The sequence below is a fragment of the Carex rostrata genome, chromosome 28 (assembly GCF_964058835.1).
Source record: "Carex rostrata chromosome 28, lpCarRost1.2, whole genome shotgun sequence".
NCBI classification, from domain to species: domain Eukaryota; kingdom Viridiplantae; phylum Streptophyta; class Magnoliopsida; order Poales; family Cyperaceae; genus Carex; species Carex rostrata.
Genome location: NC_135945.1, coordinates 1614900 through 1640174, shown reverse-complemented (window position 1 = coordinate 1640174; position 25275 = coordinate 1614900). Strand labels below are relative to the sequence as shown.

The 25275-nt window shown below is 35.4% G+C and overlaps 1 protein-coding gene across 1 annotated transcript; it reads right to left on the bottom strand.

Annotated features, from left to right (window-relative positions):
- Nucleotides 1–1108: 1108 nt before the first annotated feature.
- On the bottom strand, nt 1109–2941 carry LOC144545842 (desmethyl-deoxy-podophyllotoxin synthase-like). Its single transcript, XM_078294411.1, has 3 exons — nt 2074–2941; nt 1688–1988; nt 1109–1594 (listed from the first exon to the last, which is right to left on the bottom strand). Exons 1-3 carry the CDS (start codon nt 2935–2937, stop codon nt 1278–1280), a joined length of 1482 nt encoding a protein of 493 aa, XP_078150537.1. The 5' UTR covers nt 2938–2941; the 3' UTR covers nt 1109–1277.
- Between the last annotated feature and the right edge of the window lie 22334 nt (nt 2942–25275).

The following is a 25275-nucleotide window of genomic DNA, read 5'->3' as shown; positions in this document are numbered from 1 at the left end:
TTTTTAGTTTTAGAGATGCTTTGGTATCGAATTTGACTTTCGGTATTAATGATTTTTATAATAAAAAAAAAACTAACCAGTTATGAAATTAATAATTGTAGCTGTTTATTTGCAACTCTATTTTGTAATTAACTCTCAATATTAATCATTTCAATTTATTTCCCCACTTACTATTGAAATTCATTATTGGAATTAATTTAGACGGTACTCATTTACAATTTGTGGACTATAAATAAAGATTTTGTCATTTTGCATTGTACATATGAGAAATATATAAATAAAGAGATTCCGATTCTTTACCATTTTATATATCTTGTTTATATTTGTTCATTTTTATTTAGAGTTCTACATCTTGAAAAAGCTATGTATGATTGGTATTTTCATACACAATTTTAATTTAATAAACCGTGTATGAATGTTTTGCGAAAAAAAAATCGGTATTGTTTTTAGAGAAATGTACAAGGCTCTACAAACATGTACAATTTACCGACAATTTCATGCACACTGCGCATGCTCATGATTGAAAAAGCGTGTACAAGCTCAGTTTTTAACCGTGTATATATAATCAAGAAATTTGCAGTAGTGTTGTTTGAGAACAATGATAGGAGCGTAAAGTAAAATAAAACTCTTCCTTCATAAAGCAGAGTAGAACTAGGGTGCGCGCTCTTAAGCTCACCAAAGTTTTGGTGAGCTTAACTCTAAAACTCATCAAATTAATTTCAAATGACGAATCCAAACCGTTGAAACTCGCCTACCTTACGTGTGATGCATCTACATGTGAAATTTTTAAACATTCGAATTAATTTAGTATAAAGTCAAGCGGTCAAAAAACGTTTAAAAAATGAATGCACTAAAATTAATTTATTAACCTTCTAATTTTGACCGCTTGACTTTATACTAAATTAATTCGAATGTTTAAAAATTTCACATGTAGATGCATCACACGTAAGGTAGGCAGGTTTCAACGGTTCGGATTCGTTATTTGAAATCGATTTGATGAGCTTTAGAGTTAAGCTCACCAAAACTTTGGTGAGCTTAAGAGCACCCTAGTTCTACTCCATAAAGCACCATAGCCTAATTCTATATATAATAATTTGCATCCAATACATACAACAAGATTTATTTATTTATTTTTTTTTTTTTTGAGAAATCAAATAAGCTCCAGCCCACACTTTCTTCTATTACAGTTGTGTACAAATCAAATAACCTAGATTCTTATAAATAATATAAGTTTATAAGTTGGAGCAACAAGTGGCACTGCACACAAGTGTGGTGATTTAACAACTATTATGAGGCACTGCACACAACAAAAGAGGAGACTTCCTTCTTAAATTTATACCAAAATTCTCGGCCATGTCCAGTTCATCAGGCTTCAGCCCACAAGGAAGCTCCCAATTGAAATGATATAAAAGGTTTGCCACCGCCATCTCAACAATAACCGAACCAAACGATTTACCAGGACAATTCCGACGTCCTGCACCAAACGGAAAGAACTCAAAGTCTATTTCTTTCAAATCTGCACTGTCACTGTTTGCTGCAGAAAACCGCTCTGGCTTGAACTCCTCTGCATCTTTCCAATACTTCGAGTCCCTTCCTGCCAATGCACAATGTTCTATTAATTGCTTTAATCTGACAAATTTCATAATTAATGTTTAAATAGTATTAGTCAAGTTAAGAAGATATGTACCAATAGCCCACATATTTACAACCACAGTTGTCCCCTTGGAAATTTCATGGCCTAAGATATTAAATTTCTCTTGACACACCCGTGGGATGAGTGGAGCCACAGGATGCAATCTCAATGTCTCTTTTAGAACAAGATGTAAGAAGTCGAGCTTGGCAAGGTCAAATTCGGTTATGATTTTACGGCCTCGGAGTCGTCTGACCTCATCCTGGGCCTTCTTAATAACCCTAGGATTTCTCACTAATTCACTCATGACCCACTCAAAAACTGCACCTGTTGTATGGGTTCCTCCCCCAACAGCATTCTACAAATCAGGAAAATAAAATATTTGAAATTAGCAAAAAGAGATGGACCATAATTAAAGAAATAATTATGCTTAAAAGGCTTACAAAGACAATGGCTTTGGCAGTGTCCATGCTTATTGAGTTCTCTGCATGAAGTCTTAGAACAGCACTAAGCAAACCCTCCGCCTCTCCATCAACCGCATTTGCTCGATGTTCTCGTATCATGCTGTCTATTATTTGATCAATAGATCGTTGGCACTCCTCAGCTTTTCGCACTTGCGTACTGATCAGCCTTGCAACACGGGATGACGGGAACAGGTTAGCTATTCCGAACCTTGTCGCTAGCTCAGAGGACCGGTTCAACTCAGCCACCAACAAATTTTCTTTTTTGGCATTGCTCTTCCTTCCTGTAATGGCTCTTACTGACACTTTATTCGCCATTACTAAGGATAGGTCACTAAGATTAACAGTTTTTCTGCAGGACGACAATGATGAAATCATTTGGATCAGGTCCAATACCTCCTCTTCACGTATGGACTGGAAGGATTGGACACGCGACGGGCTTAGGAATTCTGAAGTGATGATCCTGCGGATCTCTCTCCAGTATTCGCTATACGGTGAGAATACCAAGTCCTTGCCCCCATAAGTGAAAATTTTAGAGGTAACGTTATAAGGGCGATTACAGAATGTTGTATCATTGGTTTTCATGATTATTCGGGCTCCCTCTTGGGATGAGATTATGATGGTTGGTTGTTCGCCTATTTGAAGAAACATGATATGGCCGTAGCGCTGAGACAAGTTTCTGAGTGCACAATGAGGGTTGCAAGAGCGAATAAAATGGTGGAGGCTTCCTATAATGGGGAGGGTCCATGGGCCAGGCGGAAGCCTATGACGGTGTTTTGCAATGGTGTATTTGGCTTTGATAAAAACCAAAAGTAAGATAGAGAGCAAGAGGTAAATGGAAGTCATTTCTTTTCATGAGCTGGTAGAATGAGCAGATGCATTATATATACTACATCTATGTGGAAGTCATTTTTTTTAATGGGTATGAGTAGGGTATGGGTAAGGTCAATTTTAATGGGTATTGGTATGAAAATGTCTCCACCCGACCCGTACCGTACCCATTGACACCCCTAATGTGGAGTATCAACTTGGTACTATTTAATTAAAGCCCAAATCAATGCGTCTAATTAGGGAAATAATAATTGCTACTAGGAATTGTGTTTTGTCCAAATCAATACGTTAAGGTTCGTACAAACATATTTAAAACTTGATAAAATTAAATTGCTCTAGAAACTAATTAATGCACATAATCTTTCTAAATATAATGTAGTCAAAGATGATAAAAAAAATACAAAATACAATTTAATTTGCACATAATCCTTGTAAATACAATTTGGTACTAAACTGTCCGATATGTGCTAAAATTGCACATACAATATAGATTTGTAGGAATCTTAACACATATATCATGTAATCGATCAAAGGGATTTCAAGGTTTTCTATATGTCAAGCAGCTCTAGCGGCGTTATGGTCTTGACTGCTTCGTTTACCAAGAGATCTTTCACGAAATCTATGTCTTTCGTGGAAATAATGGCGGAAATGTGGGAATTAGAGGAGGTTGTTGGGTTGGGGAAAAGGAGGATGAGCGAGAAGAGGAGTAGAGGTGACATGGAAATGGTGAGAACTGGAGGTTTGAAAAATCGAGAGGTTATTTTAGTCATTAATCATTTAGAGTGACAAAATTAAAGATTAACTAAATTTAGAGTGGCATTAGAATGATTTCTAATTTCGGGGTAGCAATTTTAAAATTTTAAAGTTTTAGAGTGGCAAATCACCAATTTTTTCTTTATTTTATGTGAGTACGTATAAATGCATCGTGTAACACATGCATGTTAATTAAGGTGCCAGTTAACAAGTTTGAATCTAGGTGGGAAAATGCGCAAGGCAAATCAGATTTTCGATTGATTTTGCGGCAGACAATACACGTGATGAGTTTGTAGTAAAACGGCTAGATCTATATATTGTTAAAATAAAAACAATAAGTTTCTATAATTTAAAAATTATAAAAATATATCGCAAATTGAATTGAAACGTCTCGACTTAATGAAGAGAGAATATCAAATAAGATTGCACATGTGGCCAGGGTTTTACAAGTTATCATCTCGCCTTTAGCTGCACCACTTGAATACATTATAGAACTAATTAAAATAAAATAAATCGAAATAAATGATAGGGGGAATTTCATGTATACCCCTCAAAAACTTCAAAATTACATATTTCTCCTTGTAAAGTTTGAAATTGCATATTTACCCCTCTATACTTCAAAAACTCACAAATTTATCTATTTTATTGTCTTTTATATTATAACTCATTCTAAAATTATAAAATATCGAGATGGGCTACGGTGAGTTGCAAAGTAAAACATGTTTTTACTTCATGCAATATCTTCATTTTCAAAGTTCAAATAGTCGATCCAAACCGTTAGATATTTAATCTATATTAAAATATGCTTAGAAACTAAATTTTACATTTTTGAAATTTTTTTACTATTTATTAAGCCACTTTGAAAATCAGAAAATTTGGGTGAACAGTAAAAAATAGTAAAAATTTCTAGACCACTGGATCGGCGATTTTCAAAGTGACTTAATAAATAGTAAAAAAATTCCAAAAAATGTAAAATTTGGTGTCCAAGCACATTTGAACATGGAGATCATGTTGAACAGTTCGGATCGACGTTTTGAACTTTAAAATCACAAAATATGACTGTGAAGTAAAATAGTCGCTTTACTTCGCAACTCACCATAGCCCATCTCATAAAATATCTAGTATACCCTTATTAAAAGCATTTAAAGCCCATCAAACTCAAACATAAATCTAAAAGGTTCCTCTACCATTCGATCAGCGTGCATCGCATTAAGATTTGTGTGTGGTGCTTCAATATTCGTGCTGATCTAGAGTGCACGAATCTTAAGGCAATCATGATCCCCACATATCGCATTAAGATCTGTGAACGTCACTTCATTATGTGTACGTGTTCGCAACAAAATTCGTGTTGATCTTGTGCGCGCATATCTAAAAGCAGTTTGGATTATAGATGAACTGTTCAGATTTAAATTTGAGTTTGATGGGCTTTATATACTTTTAATAAGGGGTAAAATGGGTATTTTTTAAATTTAGAATGAGTTTTAATATAAAAGACAATAAAATAGGTAAATTTGTGAGTATTTGAAGTTTAGAGGGTGCTAGGGCCATGTTCCCATGGCTCTCATACCCTCAATGTGGACCATGAACAAGGCCGGGATTAGGACCTCGTTCTGCGAGGCCAACCCGGGACACAATGCAAAGTCCATGATTGAGGCCCATAATAAGCCGGCCCAACTACGGCCAAGACAACTTACATCTCGGGACATAAAGTCCGAAGTCGCCCCTGAGGCAATAACCGCTTATAACTGGCAGTCCCGTCGGCTACCGACCTCGCTGCTGCCCATATAGCCACGATCACACGATCATATGTGGCCACTATCGCATGATCTTATAACTAACCCATGTTCTGCCTTACCCTGGCAAGGGTAAGGCGGTACGTAGGTCATACTATATAAGGCCATCCCTACCACAGGGAAAAGGGCGAACTTGAAGCTGCTCCAGCTTACACAGACACACACTCATCTCAGGAATTAGACAGGTTAGAGTTAAATCATTTCCGAGATCTTCCCTCAGCCTCTGAAGCCCCCTGTGACTTTCGAGATCAGAGATCGTCCTCAGATCTCCCAAGCACAACCACTACTCGGCCTGTGATTCCAAGTAGGACGAGCCTAATCTAAGTCCATTTTAGCATACAACCCACTATCCTCAGATAGCCCGTATCAACCACCATGCATGGGGCATGGCCCTTCGACCTCTGGGGGATTGACATCGTCGGACCTTTTCCAAAGGCGACGTTAATATGAAGAACAAGATGAATGGTTTGGATCAACCGTTAAGATTTTGAAAACTCGAATATTGAGTTGTAGCACCGTACCCCTCTATGCAATCCATAGCACCGTTGCCAAATCATATATATATTCCGTTTTAATCTAATTCTAATATATTTTCAATAAAATGATCACAAATTGAATATATTTCTCTTCTACTAGTATAAGAGGTTGCAAAAAAGCTCGTAGCTCATGGATTGATCATGACTCGTATCAGATCTTCTCACTAACAACTCGTTCATTAGTGTACCGAGCTGGTAACGAGCCATCTCATCACTTGCTCAATCCAAAATTAACAAGTTTGAGCTGGGACCTAGCTCGCATGCTCGGTCCAAGTATGAATTAGCAAATTGGTATGAATTTGTGTGAATTTAGCATGTATTAATTTATTTTATGAACCATGTTTGTATGAATTTGAAGATTTGGTATTTTAGTATGTATAAATTTAGTTACAAACTTAATTTTTGGCAGTTGACTTTATATTACATTATCAAATACATTTGGGCATTTGGCCCACGAGCTTCCATGAGCTGGCTTGGCTCACTCGTTGTCAAAACAACTGAGCCACGAGCCACTTTTTCATCTCGGATCTGAATGTTGGCTCGCTCATGACTCGCTCATTGTTAAAACGAGCGAGCCATGGGCTTGGTCTAGCTCAAACCGAGCTAGCTGGTTGCCAGCCCTAACTTGTATAAATTACAGTCAACAAATTAATATTAAAAAGTTCAGATTGCTGACTTGATTTAAAATGGCAAAATTCGGCAAATATATTTCACTTGTTATATCTCGTGTCAAAAATACAGCATGCACGCAAAATATAACATGGAAATCAATCATGTAATAAAAATACAGCTATTGCATAAAAAAGGAGCAATTTTGATGTCCAGATTAAGAAAAACTTTAAAATTAACATTTCGAACTACGAATGATTAAGTTTGAAAATTAATTTCTCATAACTTCAAGCTCTAAAAATATCAACGGTCTGATATCGATTTTGAAAAGTTTAATAAACATTCCGTATTAATAAATTTAGATTTTTGAATTACGCCGTGAGTTAATAGTAATAGAAAATCTAATCGCAACTACAATTAAATATACAATTCTTTTTTTACACAAAATACTTATTCTTGTGTCTTAATTCCTCTCACAAAATTTCTTCCTGCACTATTTTTTGTCTCTATTTATTATTTAATTTAGCATATCTTTTTATATAAATGCAACTAGTGTAACCTGACTATAAAATTAAATGGACAATCTCAATAAAATCCGACCTGTTTACGTCCCTTTTATAAGCTTCCTTTTATTTTTTAATTAATTAATTTTTTTTTCTTTTTGGATAAAATTATAAAATGGAGGAGATAATTACTTTCAATTTTAATTAAAGGAATTTCTAGTGAAACTAGTTGTTTACAAAAATACATAAAAGACTATATATATTATGACTGAATATTAAGTTATAATATATTACAAAAATATTCTCAATAATGCTCACAAAATTAATAATATATTGTGACTGAATATTAAGCATGCATTATTTTCAACTAGATAGTAGCTTTGTTAGTGACACAATGACAGGTTTGCCTACCTTAATTTGTTTCAAGCGACTGCTTCAAGTTTGAAGTGTGAAATGATCTCTCTTTTATAAAAAAAAAGAAGAAGAACAAATTAGCTTAGATAGATAGATGAGATTGTGAGAGACACGTGTCATGTTTCCTTCGACTAATTACCTTATCTTCAACAATAAGCTTACACTTGGATAGCAATGAACAGCTCTTTGTTGTTGTTTTCATGGTTGTTTCATATATTGCTTCTAAAACTAAGACAGTTGCACTTACTCCGGCCATTTTTATTAATATCCCTAAAACAAATCAAAATTTTAAAAATGCCCCTGCTCCCAATTTTTTTTAAAAAAATGCCCTGACCGCCTGGGCCCAGGGCGGCCCAAAATACCCAGTGAGGCGCCCCATGCCCTGTCGCCCCATACCCCCTGTGAGGCGCCCCGCGCCCTGGCGCCCCACTACCCAACATAACCCCCCCCCCCCTGCGCCCCATCCCTCTCTGTCTCCCTTCTGCGTTTCACCCGCCCAGAACCCCCCCAAAAAGAAAAACCCTAGCCCCCCCCCTGCCCCCACCCCACCCGAGCCCCACCGGCCACCCTAACTGCCGCCCTAGCTCCGCACCACGCACCTCTACCTCGCACGACGTCCGGCCTCGATTCGCTTCTCCCTCGGTTGAACAAGTAAGTTTTATTTGTTTTTGATTCGATTAGAGTTTAGGTTTTAGATTAAATGTGATTGAATTGTGTAATGTGATTCGGTTTGATTCGATTCGATATTTAGGGTTAAATGTGAGTAATTAGTTGAATTGATTGAATTGGTCGAATTGGTTCGATTGGATGCTTGAATTATGGCAATGACATGAATTGGTTCGATTGGATGCTCGAATTGGTTCGGTTGGTCAAATTGGTTCGATTGGATGCTCAAATTGGTTCTATTGGATGCTTGAATTGGTCGAATTGGTTCGATTGGTCGAATTGGTTCGATTAGATGCTTGAATTAGATGGTTGAATTGCTTGATTGCTTGAATTAGATGCTTGAATTGCTTGAATTGGTTCAATTGCTTGAATTTAGGATTATGATTTATGGTAAAATTGCTTGAATGCCATATGGTTCAATTTAGGGTTTGTAAAAAAAAAAATGCATATGCATGCAATTTACTTACATGCAAAGTGTAAATTAATTGTATATAAATGCAAATGCATATGCATGCAACAAAATTAACTGTATATGCATTAACATCATATGCATGCAATTTACTTACCTGCAAAGTGTAAATTAATTGTATATACATGCAAATGCATATGCATGCAACAAAATTAACTGTATATGCATTAACATCATATACTTGCAATTTATTTACATACAATTATTTTGGGATTATATACATGCAATTCTTATTAAAAAATATTATATAAATTGTATGTTTGCATGTATATGATTTTCAATAAATCTAAAAAAAGTAAACCCAGAATTGTATGTAAATTGCATGTATATGCATTTTTTTGTTTAAAAATTAATTTTGTTTTTTTTGTAAAGTTTATTTGTTTACAAAAAAAATGCTTTGATTAATATTTTTTGTATGTTTTGATTAATATAAATTGTATGTTTTGATTAATATTTTTTGATTAAAGTTTATTTGTTTACAAAAAATTTATATAAATAGAGTTAGACGGTGGGGAGTACGAGCTGAGCCTGCAGAGGGTGCAGATGCTGTGGATCCGAGTGGAGCTGGCACGTCCTCGGTGGATCCGACTGGAGAGGGCCCGTCGTCGTATGATGATACGACTGGCAGGGGTTTTGAGGATCCGACTGGAGCGGATCCGTCGTCTCAGGCCGATTTTCCAGATGGTGTGCATGATCCTGACACATTTAGTCCTCTTCTATGGACCCATCATGTTAAGCACCGCGTCTCATTGGCATCTCTTGAGGTACGTAATGTATATACTTAAAAAAATGACATTTTGTTGAGTTACTAAAAAAATGGCACGATTTGAGTATGACAAATTGATAATAAATACAGAATGATGTCATGCTTACGGTGAGGCACCGCAGGTCTGAGATTTCGTTCGTTCCCCATAAAGAAATGCAACGATACATCTTGAACCTCGGGTTGTACCAGCTTGCCACCATGCCGCAGAGTAAGATCGATGTGTCTCTGATGCACGGTCTAGCGGAGAGATGGCGACCTGAGACTCATACATTTCATCTCCCGGTCGGGGAGATGACAGTCACCCTTGGTGATGTGAGCGCCTTATGGGGTTTACGTATCGATGGCAACCCCATAGGTGGCATCTCAGACCATCCAGAGCTGCAAAGGATGATACCAGAGTTGTTAGGGTGTGATCCGAAGACTCTGCAGAAGAAATATAAGAAGAAGAAGGGGGAGGAGGAGGAGTTTCGTTATTCCGGGTACTGCATTTCTCTAAAGGCACTCCGGTCTCACTTCTTCCATAATCAGATAGATGTTGATACTGATGACATTGAGGCGGTCAGGAGGTACTATTACACTCTTTAAATTAACTTAGTAGTTGCTCAACAGTCTCAATTATTTACATTGATTATTTTATATTGCAGGTATACTAGAGCATATGTGCTGGATTTGTGCGGTGCTGTCATGTTCGAGGATTCCAGCGGTGACGCGGTTCCGATGATGTACCTCTCCCTGCTGAGGGACTTGGAGAAAGAATCGAGATGGAACTGGGGTGGAGCTGTCCTCGCCCACTTATACAGAGGCCTCTGTCATGCTTGTCTGGTAAGTCTGTATTAATATACGTTGTTATTGAAGGATGGATAAGAAGCATTGGTCGTGGTCACATCTGCTTTTTGGACCACTGCTTCTGCTTCAGCATTGGTCGTGGTCACATCTGCCCATAAACCGGCCAGGCCATTATGGCGTCAGTCTACCTGACAGGCCATTATGGCGAGACCCTACGACGTAGGCTGATGGATTCATCCAGCAATTATATGACCTGGGGTCCGATCAATGCTCGCGCGGTAAGTAAAACCGAAACATACTTTAATTTTAAATTGCAAATTTTAATTACTTACTGTTGGCATAATCATGTTGTGTGCAGCTGTTGACCGAAATATACTTTATTTCAATTATTTTTTATATATTTTCTAATTATTTTCTAATTAGCCGTTGATTACTGTACAGTTAGTATTTAATTACGCACATAATTAGCCTTCCTAATCAATTGCTGTCACTTGAAACCCTAGTTATAATGGCACCCAAAGTTGGAAAAAAATAGAGGAAGAACTGAAACCGAACGCGAAGCAAAAAGAGCACTCATTAATAATTTTTGGACGGCTGAAGCCTACGCGATGAGGAATTTGGAAAGATTGTTTTCACCCAAAAATAATGAAGAATTTCTGAGCACTCTTGATCCATCAATTATAAAAATGCTGATGGAAGGCTGGGTGGACAGGGTCCCTCCACCTGGATGGGGACAGTGCTGCTTATGTGAGCTGAACGGAGATATGGTGGATATGTTCTTCTGTTATAAATGTGGCAAAGCTGTTCATCCCAATTGCATGGACCCGCATGCAGATCTGCTGAACGACGCTCGTCTCACTACGTGGGAGTGTCCTGCGTGCGTCCGTCGGGCTGAGGAAAAAAAGGGAGCAAGCTCCTCGTCTCGTAAGGCTTAGACCCCAATTGTATGTTGTTGTAGTATTTTATGTTTTAACTGTAACGGTACTGTATGGACTCGACGGTACTGTATGGACTCGACGGTACTGTATTATTTAGTAATGTATTTGAATTTTAAATTCCTAGATTTTTTATGAATATTAATCTGTTTTTCTTCACAAAATTCTTCAAATCAAAATATTAAGATCTATATAAAAAAAAAAAAAAACACCATGGGGCGCCCTTAGGGCTGGCGCCTCACTTGCCTTATGGGGCGCCCCAGGGCATGGTGCCTCACTGGGTATTTTGGGCCTCCTTGGGCCCAGGCGGTCAAGGCATTTTTAAAAAAAAATTGGGAGCAGGGGCATTTTTAAAATTTTAATTTGTTTTAGGGATATTAATAAAAATGGCCGCACTTACTCTCTGACTTGAAATGTCATTTAAAAGAAAAAAAAAAGGAGGAGGAAAAGCTGGCATTCTATATATGTTTGAATTAATATAATTTTTCAAATTTGAAGATGTCACTGGATATTGACTAGGGTCCGTATCTTCTACAGTATATCAAATTTTGAGTTCAAATATTCCGAACCATCTGATCAAAATATGAACCATTTTGTTGCCGATAATTGTCGACAACCTTCAAAAAAAAAAAATCTGAACCATTTTGACTCTAGTTGGAAATTCGTCGGAACCCTTTAATATTTGTGTCAATGAGGATCTGATGACGGTTCGATTTATTTCTTTATGCAGTAACTCAAAAGTTGTTCTTGTGGGAAACAATTATTTATGGGATACTTCAAAAGTTGTCCATGGGCCAGGTGGAAGCCTATGACGGTAAATGGTGGATTCGGCTTTGATGAAAAGCAGTAGTAATATAGAGAACAAGAGGTAAAATGGAAGTCATTTCTTTTCATGGGCTGGCAGAATGAGCAGATGCATTATATATAGGTATATACTACATCTATGTGGAGTATCAACTTCGATACTAATTAAAGCCATAGAAGAGAAAATCAGAATCGAGTGAATCAGTCGGAATTGGCCAAATTGGATCGGAAACTCGGACCTTTTTGCTAGAAACTTGCTTTATACGAGAAAAATTAGAAAAAAAATGATGAAAAAATAATTTTCTAAAATTTATGTTTAAATAAATTATTACAATCAAATAATCCACTAATACAATATAATACAAGTATTACCACTAAAAACACATTATTTTAATACAAGCATTACAACCACATGTATCACCTAAGAAACATTACAACCACTCTTTCAATACAAGCATTACAAACCATTAAAATCATTCCTAAGATAATGGTGTGGTGGGATACCCCATTACCACACAAACTTAACATTTTCATGTGATTAGTGTGCAAAAACATGATCTTACAAAAGACCAACTTAGCAAAAGAAGTTGGCAGCGTAATAAGACATGTCAATTTTGTCAACAAGTTGAGACAGTGAATCACTTGTTTTTGAATTGCTCTTTTGCACAACACTATGGTTTTGGATGGGTAATAGTCAATAGATATTTACACAATGGAACTCAATTAAAGATATCATGTCATTTCCTTCCACACTCACCAAACACCAAAAACTTGGTTTTAATATGGTCTTTAATGATCTTTGTTGGACATTATGGAAGCACTGTAATGAACTTTGGTTCGAAAATGTCACAATTAAAACTGGGAGTCAAATTATACTTCTAATAATTTCGGTTCGGTTGTTGAATTTTGGACAGGTAACTCTAAGGTGAAGAACAACACGAACACCGCAACTTGTGATTGACTACCTTCACAAGACTCACTTGCCACAATTTCTCTAAGAGTTTGGATTCCTAGTGATGATCAAATGGTGACGTATCAGGCTCAAGACAATACAAGTGCCTCCCCTCCATCATCCCCTTCTTCAACGATAGATATACAACGACCGATATCTTGTTAAGTATAATTTAGATTTTTGTAGTGTAATTATTAATTGTCAAAATATTTAATATTCATATTGAGTAATTTAACTTTATGCATGTAGTATAAATCAATTGTTGAATTATTTATTTATTTTAGTGTAATTTAAGTTTATGTAGTGTAACTATTAATTGTAGATTTATTTAGTTTCCAAGTAATTTAACTTTTTGCATATAGTATTAATCAAATTTTTTTTTTTGAGAAAAAGTACTAATCAATTGTTGAATGATTTAATTTTTTTTAGTGTAATTGTAGAATAATATAGAGTACTAGAATGAATGTTAATATTTAATTGGGTTTGCATGTCATGCATGTCAATATTTAATTGAATTTGCATGTTAATATTTTTTTTGAGGGAGAAGAAGGGTATTTAAAAAAAAAGGGAAAATTTGCTATTTGCCACTCCAAAACGTTCAAATTTGAAAAATGCTATCACGAAATTTAAAATTGTAATAATGCCACTCCAAACTTCATTAATTTCAATTTTTGACACTCCAAATAATTAATAATTAAAATACCTTCATTTCTTATCTTCTTCTTCTCCTGCCTTCTCCTCTTCTTCTGCCATAGCGAAATAATCAAATTTGAGTGGCAAATAACCAATTATCATAATTCTTAATGCTCCAATTTTTTCTTCTCCTCTGGGATAATTTTTGGAGCGACAAATAACCAATTATCTTAATTCCTAAAGCTTAAATTTGTTTGTCCTTTGTACATGTCGATATCATTACACAGTATAGGAGACAGCGTTGCATAACTACTGCTAACTAATAAGCTTTGATTGGCTTTTATCTGAGATTGGGACACTTTTATTATAGATATTGACAGAGGTTTTACTGCTAACTAATTAATAAGCTTTGATTGACGGTATACCGTCCCATTCTTGTACTACTACCTACGTTGTGAACTAAAAACAGGGTAATGATTTCACATTATAAAACTCATGTAAGATAATTTTATTTGAGTCGCTATTTAGTTCAGTCCTGGAAGAGGTGCATGCACCATTCTCATGTGATGCAAGAGATTAACCCCGCCATCAGACCAATGTAAGTACGGAATTGGATAAACCATAAATCAGAGATCCAAAACCAACTCAAACATCCGCAATCACCCAATACTCAAGTTCCACAATTCTATTCTTAAAGTCTGCCAAGAAAACCAAATGCTCATATCAAACCTGGCCCAGCTTCAATGCAGTACTAGAATTCGCTGATTCCATTTGATGCTTGTTGACAAAACCAAATACCCTGATCATGCCTTGCAAGCGTCAAATATCACCCGACAATTTGTTAAACTATCCACTTAATCTGGGTTCTGAACAGCAACCTGATAAACAATATCTAGTTATTTAAGAAGAATCCAACAAAGCCAAGAATTCCTAATCAATTGCTGTTACTTGAAACCCTAGTTATAATGGCACCCAAAGTTGGAAAAAATAGAGGAAGAACTGAAACCGAACGCGAAGCAAAAAGAGCACTCATTAATAATTTTTGGACGGCTGAAGCCTACGCGATTAGGAATTTGGAAAAATTGTTTTCACCCAAAAATAATGAAGAATTTCTGAGCACTCTTGATCCATCAATTATAAAAATGCTGATGGAAGGCTGGGTGGACAGGGTCCCTCCACCTGGATGGGGACAGTGCTGCTTATGTGAGCTGAACGGAGATATGGTGGATATGTTCTTCTGTTATAAATGTGGCAAAGCTGTTCATCCCAATTGCATGGACCCGCATGCAGATCTGCTGAACGACGCTCGTCTCACTACGTGGGAGTGTCCTGCGTGCGTTCGTCGGGCTGAGGAAAAAAAGGGAGCAAGCTCCTCGTCTCGTAAGGCTTAGACCCCAATTGTATGTTGTTGTAGTATTTTATGTTTTAACTGTAACGGTACTGTATGGACTCGACGGTACTATATTATTTAGTAATGTATTTGAATTTTAAATTCCTGGACTTTTTATGAATTTTAATCCGTTTTTCTTCACAAAATTATTCAAATCAAAATACTAAGATCTATATAAAAAAAAAAAAAAAAAACACCATGGGGCGCCCTTAGGGCTGGCGCCTCACTTGCCTTATGGGGCGCCCCAGGGCATGGCGCCTCACTGGGTATTTTGGGCCGCCCTGGGCCCAGGCAGTCAAGGCATTTTTTAAAAAAAATTGGGAGCAGGGGCATTTGTAAAATTTTGATTTGTTTTAGGGATATTAATAAAAATGGCCGCACTTACTCTCTCACTTGAAATGTCATTTAAAAAAAAAAAAAAAGGAGGAGGAAAAGCTGGCATTCTATATATGTTTGAATTAATATAATTTTTCAAATTTGAAGATGTCACTGGATATTGACTGGGGTCCGTATCTTCTACAGTATATCAAATTTTGAGTTCAAATATTCCGAACCATCTGATCAAAATCTGAACCATTTTGTTGCCGACAATTGTCGACAACCTTCAAAAATAAAAAAATCTGAACCATTTTGACTCAAGTTGGAAATTCGTCGGAACCCTTTAATATTTGTGTCAATGAGGATCTGAATCGAGTGATGCATTATATATAGGTATATACTACATCTATGTGGAGTATCAACTTCGATACTAATTAAAGCCATAGAAGAGAAAATCAGAATCGAGTGAATCAGTCGGAATTGGCCAAATTGGATCGGAAACTCGGACCTTTTTGCTAGAAACTTGCTTTATACGAGAAAAATTAGAAAAAAAATGATGAAAAAATAATTTTTTAAAATTTATGTTTAAATAAATTATTACAATCAAATAATCCACTAATACAATATAATACAAGTATTACCACTAAAAACACATTATTTTAATACAAGCATTACAACCACATGTATCACCTAAGAAACATTACAACCACTCTTTCAATACAAGCATTACAACCATTAAAATCATTCCTAAGATAATGGTGTGGTGGGATACACCATTACCACACAAACTTAACATTTTCATGTGATTAGTGTGCAAAAACATGATCCTTACAAAAGACCAACTTAGCAAAAGAAGTTGGCAGCGTAATAAGACATGTCAATTTTGCCAACAAGTTGAGACAGTGAATCACTTGTTTTTGAATTGCTCTTTTGCACAACACTATGGTTTTGGATGGGTAATAGCCAATAGATATTTACACAATGGAACTCAATTAAAGATATCATGTCATTTGCTTTCACACTCACCAAAGACCAAAAACTAGGTTTTCTTATGGTCTTTAATAGTCTTTGTTGGACATTATGGAAGCACCATAATGAACTTTGCTTTCAAAATGTCCCAATAAAAACTGGGCATCAAATTATACTTCTAATAATTTCGGTTGTTGAATTTTGGACAAGTAACTCTAAGGTGAAGAACAACATGAACACCGCAACTTGTGACTAGCTACCTTCAGAAGGCTCACTTGCACAATTCCTCTAAGAGTTTGGATTCCTGGTGATGATCAAATGGTGACGTATCAGGCTCAAGACAATGCAAGCACCTCCCCTCTATCATCCCCTTCTTCACCTCCCTCCCCACCAGCAGACAAGTGATTTTTGTTTATACTTTAGCTCCAGTGTTATATGCTTTGGTTCTGTAATCGTTGATATTGCTTTCCTGTGTTTTTAGATGTTGCTTAGCTTTTTCCAAAGCTGGATTAGGTGATACGTACATGTGGTTTTTGAGATAAGATGGAAATGACCTTGGTGTGATTTTCATTTGTTAGTGGTTAAGTCCGTTTTAACTTAACTATGTTTCTTAATAAGGGTTGCCATAGCGAATAAAATGACGAAGGCTTCCTATAATGGGGAGGGTCCATGGGCCAGGTGGAAGCCTATGACGGTATCTTGCAATGGTGGATTTGGCTTTGATGAAAAGCAGCAGTAATATAGAGAGAAAGAGGTAAAATGGAAGTCATTTCTTTTCATGGGCTGGCAGAATGAGTAGATGCATTATATGTAGTTATATACTACATCTGTGTGGAGTTTCAACTTTGATACTAATTAAAGCCATAGAAGAAAAAATCAGAATCAGGTGAATCAGTCGGAATTGGCCAAATTGGATAGGAAAGTCGGACCTTTTTGTTAGAAACTTGCTTTATACCAGACAAATTAGAAGAAAAAATGATAAAAAAATAATTTTCTAAAATTTATGTTTAAATAAATTATTACAATCAAATAATCCACTAATACAATATAATACAAGTATTACCACTAAAAACACACTCTTTTAATACAAGCATTACAACCACATGCATCACCTAAGAAACATTACAACCACTCTTTCAATACAAGCATTACAACCATTAAAATCATTCCTAAGACAATGGTGTGGTGGGATACACCATTACCACACAAACTTATGACTTTCACGTGATTAGTGTGCAAAAACCGAATCCTTACAAAAGACCAACTTAGCAAAAGAGGTTGGCAGGGTAATAAGACATGTCAATTTTGTCAACAAGTTAAGACAGTGAATCACCTGTTTGCACAACAACTATGGTTTTGGATGGGTAATAGTCAATAGATATTTACACAATGGAACTCAATTAAAGATATCATGTCATTTCCTTCCACACTCACCAAACACCAAAAACTAGGTTTTAATATGGTCTTTAATGATCTTTGTTGGACATTATGGAAGCACTGTAATGAACTTTGGTTTGAAAATGTCACAATTAAAACTGGGCGTCAAATTATACTTCTAATAATTTCGGTTGTTGAATTTTGGACAGGCAACTCTAAGGTGAAGAACAACACGAACACCGCAACTTGTGATTGACTACCTTCAGAAGACTCACTTGCCACAATTTCTCTAAGAGTTTGGATTCCTAGTGATGATCAAATGGTGACGTATTAGGCTCAAGACAATACAAGTGCCTCCCCTCCATCATCCCCATCTTCAACGATAGATATACAACGACCGATATCTTGTTAAGTATAATTTAGATTTTTGTAGTGTAATTATTAATTGTGAAAATATTTAATTTGCATATAGAGTAATTTAACTTTATGCATGTAGTATAAATCAATTGTTGAATTATTTATTTATTTTAGTGTAATTTAAGTTTATGTAGTGTAACTATTAATTGTAGAATTATTTAGTTTCCAAGTAATTTAACTTTTTGCATATAGTATTAATCAATTTTTTTTTTTTGAGAAAAAGTATTAATCAATTGTTGAATGATTTAATTTTTTTAGTGTAATTGTAGAATAATATAGAGTACTAGAATGAATGTTAATATTTAATTGGGTTTGCATGTCATGCATGTCAATATTTAATTGAATTTGCATGTTAATATTTTTTTTGAGGGAGAAGAAGGGTATTTAAAAAAAAGGGAAAATTTGTTATTTGCCACTCCAAAACGTTCAAATTTGAAAAATGCTATCACGAAATTTAAAATTGTAATAATGTCACTCCAAACTTCATTAATTTCAATTTTTGACACTCCAAATAATTAATAATTAAAATACCTTCCTTTCTTCTCCTCTTCTTCTTCTCCTGCCTTCTCCTCTTCTTTTGCCATAGCGAAATAATCAAATTTGAGTGGCAAATAACCAATTATCATAATTCTTAATGCTCAAATTTCTTCTTCTCCTCTGGGATAATTTTTGGAGCGACAAATAACCAATTATCTTAATTCCTAAAGCTTAAATTTGTTTGTCCTTTGTACATGTCGATATCATTACACAGTATAGGAGACAGCGTTGCATAACTACTGCTAACTAATAAGCTTTGATTGGCTTTTATCTGAGATTGGGACACTTTTATTATAGATATTGACAGAGGTTTTACTGCTAACTAATTAATAAGCTTTGATTGACGGTATACCGTCCCATTCTTGTACTACTACCTACGTTGTGAACTAAAAACAGGGTAATGATTTCACATTATAAAACTCATGTAAGATAATTTTATTTGAGTCGCTATTTAGTTCAGTCCTGGAAGAGGTGCATGCACCATTCTCATGTGATGCAAGAGATTAACCCCGCCATCAGACCAATGTAAGTACGGAATTGGATAAACCATAAATCAGAGATCCAAAACCAACTCAAACATCCGCAATCACCCAATACTCAAGTTCCACAATTCTATTCTTAAAGTCTGCCAAGAAAACCAAATGCTCATATCAAACCTGGCCCAGCTTCAATGCAGTACTAGAATTCGCTGATTCCATTTGATGCTTGTTGACAAAACCAAATACCCTGATCATGCCTTGCAAGCGTCAAATATCACCCGACAATTTGTTAAACTATCCACTTAATCTGGGTTCTGAACAGCAACCTGATAAACAATATCTAGTTATTTAAGAAGAATCCAACAAAGCCAAGAATTCCTAATCAATTGCTGTTACTTGAAACCCTAGTTATAATGGCACCCAAAGTTGAAAAAAATAGAGGAAGAACTGAAACCGAACGCGAAGCAAAAAGAGCACTCATTAATAATTTTTGGACGGCTGAAGCCTACGCGATTAGGAATTTGGAAAAATTGTTTTCACCCAAAAATAATGAAGAATTTCTGAGCACTCTTGATCCATCAATTATAAAAATGCTGATGGAAGGCTGGGTGGACAGGGTCCCTCCACCTGGATGGGGACAGTGCTGCTTATGTGAGCTGAACGGAGATATGGTGGATATGTTCTTCTGTTATAAATGTGGCAAAGCTGTTCATCCCAATTGCATGGACCCGCATGCAGATCTGCTGAACGACGCTCGTCTCACTACGTGGGAGTGTCCTGCGTGCGTCCGTCGGGCTGAGGAAAAAAAGGGAGCAAGCTCCTCGTCTCGTAAGGCTTAGACCCCAATTGTATGTTGTTGTAGTATTTTATGTTTTAACTGTAACGGTACTGTATGGACTCGACGGTACTATATTATTTAGTAATGTATTTGAATTTTAAATTCCTGGACTTTTTATGAATTTTAATCCGTTTTTCTTCACAAAATTATTCAAATCAAAATACTAAGATCTATATAAAAAAAAAAAAAAACACCATGGGGCGCCCTTAGGGCTGGCGCCTCACTTGCCTTATGGGGCGCCCCAGGGCATGGCGCCTCACTGGGTATTTTGGGCCGCCCTGGGCCCAGGCAGTCAAGGCATTTTTTTAAAAAAATTGGGAGCAGGGGCATTTGTAAAATTTTGATTTGTTTTAGGGATATTAATAAAAATAGCCGCACTTACTCTCTCACTAGAAATGTCATTTAAAAAAAAAAAAAAAAGGAGGAAAAGCTGGCATTCTATATATGTTTGAATTAATATAATTTTTCAAATTTGAAGATGTCACTGGATATTGACTGGGGTCCGTATCTTCTACAGTATATCAAATTTTGAGTTCAAATATTCCGAACCATCTGATCAAAATCTGAACCATTTTGTTGCCGACAATTGTCGACAACCTTCAAAAATAAAAAAATCTGAACCATTTTGACTCAAGTTGGAAATTCGTCGGAACCCTTTAATATTTGTGTCAATGAGGATCTGAATCGAGTGATGCATTATATATAGGTATATACTACATCTATGTGGAGTATCAACTTCGATACTAATTAAAGCCATAGAAGAGAAAATCAGAATCGAGTGAATCAGTCGGAATTGGCCAAATTGGATCGGAAACTCGGACCTTTTTGCTAGAAACTTGCTTTATACGAGAAAAATTAGAAAAAAAATGATGAAAAAATAATTTTTTAAAATTTATGTTTGAATAAATTATTACAATCAAATAATCCACTAATACAATATAATACAAGTATTACCACTAAAAACACATTATTTTAATACAAGCATTACAACCACATGTATCACCTAAGAAACATTACAACCACTCTTTCAATACAAGCATTACAACCATTAAAATCATTCCTAAGATAATGGTGTGGTGGGATACACCATTACCACACAAACTTAACATTTTCATGTGATTAGTGTGCAAAAACATGATCTTACAAAAGACCAACTTAGCAAAAGAAGTTGGCAGCGTAATAAGACATGTCAATTTTGTCAACAAGTTGAGACAGTGAATCACTTGTTTTTGAATTGCTCTTTTGCACAACACTATGGTTTTGGATGGGTAATAGCCAATAGATATTTACACAATGGAACTCAATTAAAGATATCATGTCATTTGCTTTCACACTCACCAAAGACCAAAAACTAGGTTTTCTTATGGTCTTTAATAGTCTTTGTTGGACATTATGGAAGCACCATAATGAACTTTGCTTTCAAAATGTCCCAATAACAACTGGGCATCAAATTATACTTCTAATAATTTCGGTTGTTGAATTTTGGACAAGTAACTCTAAGGTGAAGAACAACATGAACACCGCAACTTGTGACTAGCTACCTTCAGAAGGCTCACTTGCACAATTCCTCTAAGAGTTTGGATTCCTGGTGATGATCAAATGGTGACGTATCAGGCTCAAGACAATGCAAGCACCTCCCCTCTATCATCCCCTTCTTCACCTCCCTCCCCACCAGCAGACAAGTGATTTTTGTTTATACTTTAGCTCCAGTGTTATATGCTTTGGTTCTGTAATCGTTGATATTGCTTTCCTGTGTTTTTAGATGTTGCTTAGCTTTTTCCAAAGCTGGATTAGGTGATACGTACATGTGGTTTTTGAGATAAGATGGAAATGACCTTGGTGTGATTTTCATTTGTTAGTGGTTAAGTCCGTTTTAACTTAACTATGTTTCTTAATAAGGGTTGCCATAGCGAATAAAATGACGAAGGCTTCCTATAATGGGGAGGGTCCATGGGCCAGGTGGAAGCCTATGACGGTATCTTGCAATGGTGGATTTGGCTTTGATGAAAAGCAGCAGTAATATAGAGAGAAAGAGGTAAAATGGAAGTCATTTCTTTTCATGGGCTGGCAGAATGAGTAGATGCATTATATGTAGTTATATACTACATCTGTGTGGAGTTTCAACTTTGATACTAATTAAAGCCATAGAAGAAAAAATCAGAATCAGGTGAATCAGTCGGAATTGGCCAAATTGGATAGGAAAGTCGGACCTTTTTGTTAGAAACTTGCTTTATACCAGACAAATTAGAAGAAAAAATGATAAAAAAATAATTTTCTAAAATTTATGTTTAAATAAATTATTACAATCAAATAATCCACTAATACAATATAATACAAGTATTACCACTAAAAACACACTCTTTTAATACAAGCATTACAACCACATGCATCACCTAAGAAACATTACAACCACTCTTTCAATACAAGCATTACAACCATTAAAATCATTCCTAAGACAATGGTGTGGTGGGATACACCATTACCACACAAACTTATGACTTTCACGTGATTAGTGTGCAAAAACCGAATCCTTACAAAAGACCAACTTAGCAAAAGAGGTTGGCAGGGTAATAAGACATGTCAATTTTGTCAACAAGTTAAGACAGTGAATCACCTGTTTGCACAACAACTATGGTTTTGGATGGGTAATAGTCAATAGATATTTACACAATGGAACTCAATTAAAGATATCATGTCATTTCCTTCCACACTCACCAAACACCAAAAACTAGGTTTTAATATGGTCTTTAATGATCTTTGTTGGACATTATGGAAGCACTGTAATGAACTTTGGTTTCAAAATGTCACAATTAAAACTGGGCGTCAAATTATACTTCTAATAATTTCGGTTGTTGAATTTTGGACAGGCAACTCTAAGGTGAAGAACAACACGAACACCGCAACTTGTGATTGACTACCTTCAGAAGACTCACTTGCCACAATTTCTCTAAGAGTTTGGATTCCTAGTGATGATCAAATGGTGACGTATCAGGCTCAAGACAATACAAGTGCCTCCCCTCCATCATCCCCTTCTTCAACGATAGATATACAACGACCGATATCTTGTTAAGTATAATTTAGATTTTTGTAGTGTAATTATTAATTGTGAAAATATTTAATTTGCATATAGAGTAATTTAACTTTATGCATGTAGTATAAATCAATTGTTGAATTATTTATTTATTTTAGTGTAATTTAAGTTTATGTAGTGTAACTATTAATTGTAGAATTATTTAGTTTCCAAGTAATTTAACTTTTTGCATATAGTATTAATCAATTTTTTTTTTTTTGAGAAAAAGTATTAATCAATTGTTGAATGATTTAATTTTTTTAGTGTAATTGTAGAATAATATAGAGTACTAGAATGAATGTTAATATTTAATTGGGTTTGCATGTCATGCATGTCAATATTTAATTGAATTTGCATGTTAATATTTTTTTGGAGGGAGAAGAAGGGTATTTAAAAAAAAGGGAAAATTTGTTATTTGCCACTCCAAAACGTTCAAATTTGAAAAATGCTATCACGAAATTTAAAATTGTAATAATGTCACTCCAAACTTCATTAATTTCAATTTTTGACACTCCAAATAATTAATAATTAAAATACCTTCCTTTCTTCTCCTCTTCTTCTTCTCCTGCCTTCTCCTCTTCTTTTGCCATAGCGAAATAATCAAATTTGAGTGGCAAATAACCAATTATCATAATTCTTAATGCTCAAATTTCTTCTTCTCCTCTGGGATAATTTTTGGAGCGACAAATAACCAATTATCTTAATTCCTAAAGCTTAAATTTGTTTGTCCTTTGTACATGTCGATATCATTACACAGTATAGGAGAGCGTTGCATAACTACTGCTAACTAATAAGCTTTGATTGGCTTTTATCTGAGATTGGGACACTTTTATTATAGATATTGACAGAGGTTTTACTGCTAACTAATTAATAAGCTTTGATTGACGGTATACCGTCCCATTCTTGTACTACTACCTACGTTGTGAACTAAAAACAGGGTAATGATTTCACATTATAAAACTCATGTAAGATAATTTTATTTGAGTCGCTATTTAGTTCAGTCCTGGAAGAGGTGCATGCACCATTCTCATGTGATGCAAGAGATTAACCCCGCCATCAGACCAATGTAAGTACGGAATTGGATAAACCATAAATCAAAGATCCAAAACCAACTCAAACATCAGCAATCACCCAATACTCAAGTTCCACAATTCTATTCTTAAAGTCTGCCAAGAAAACCAAATGCTCATATCAAACCTGGCCCAGCTTCAATGCAGTACTAGAATTCGCTGATTCCATTTGATGCTTGTTGACAAAACCAAATACCCTGATCATGCCTTGCAAGCGTCAAATATCACCCGACAATTTGTTAAACTATCCACTTAATCTGGGTTCTGAACAGCAACCAGATAAACAATATCTAGTTATTTAAGAAGAATCCAACAAAGCCAAGAAATAAGGCTCTTCCAATGACATAAATTACTTTTTGGATCTAATCTGTACCCAAGAACCTTAAAGGACCAATAGACAATCGTGTCTTCGGCTTATGCCTTTTTTTCTCCCACTCATGTCATACCTGTTGTCACAAGCCAAGCAATATAACCCAGACGGAAGAGCACGTACATGTCATATATATATTTCCAATGACATAAATTACTTTTATTTGTGGCAAGTCCAACAGTCTTCAAGTTTGATATCATATTTCGTTATCTTGTGTTTTGTATCTGAAATCTACAAAGTAGAAATATGAGAGATTGAAAATCTCCCAGTGCTATATTTCGTTTCAGTCGAGTTATTCTAGGACCCAACCAATTAAGCCAAAACAACACTAACCAAGATTATAATAAAATATAAAGATAATAAAATCCAGAAACAATTTACAATATTTGAAATCCAATATATAAAGTATCATGTAAAATGTTCATAAAGAAAACACATTTGTCTCATTACCACAACATGATTCTAACATAATTCTAAGTTTCGAAAGAGCAATGATCCCATACTAAGTAGCATGCTTGTAATTTTCGAAACATGAAATGCTCGCGTTCAAATAAAAGAAAAACAATACACACAAAGAAATAATATCCGCAACAACCATAAGAGAAAACTCAAATAAAACTCAATCTTTTGTCATGCATATGATATGATATATGTACCCTACTGCATGCAATACTCATGATTCGTACTTAATGCACAAATGTTCTTGTAAAGCAATTTTTCTATCAATTCTATTTTGCAATCCAGAGTAGAATTGTTGATCCAACGTTGGCTGTTGATTTTTACTATCTTATAAAGCAATTCTTACTATTTATTAAGTATTTTACAAAATTGTTGATCCAACGGTGGCTGTTGATTTTATTATTTTGTAAAGCCATCTTGGATCAACAATTTTATAAAAT

What these genes read in the sequence shown, in the direction of transcription:
- LOC144545842 (XM_078294411.1), bottom strand. Translation starts at nt 2,937, where the DNA reads ATGACTTCCATTTACCTCTTGCTCTCTATCTTACTTTTGGTTTTTATC. An exon ending in CTGCCAAAGCCATTGTCTTT is followed by an intron (nt 1,989 to 2,073) that starts GTAAGCCTTTTA and finishes CCTGATTTGTAG; the next exon opens with AATGCTGTTGGGGGAGGAAC. An exon ending in TGTAAATATGTGGGCTATTG is followed by an intron (nt 1,595 to 1,687) that starts GTACATATCTTC and finishes GTGCATTGGCAG; the next exon opens with GAAGGGACTCGAAGTATTGG.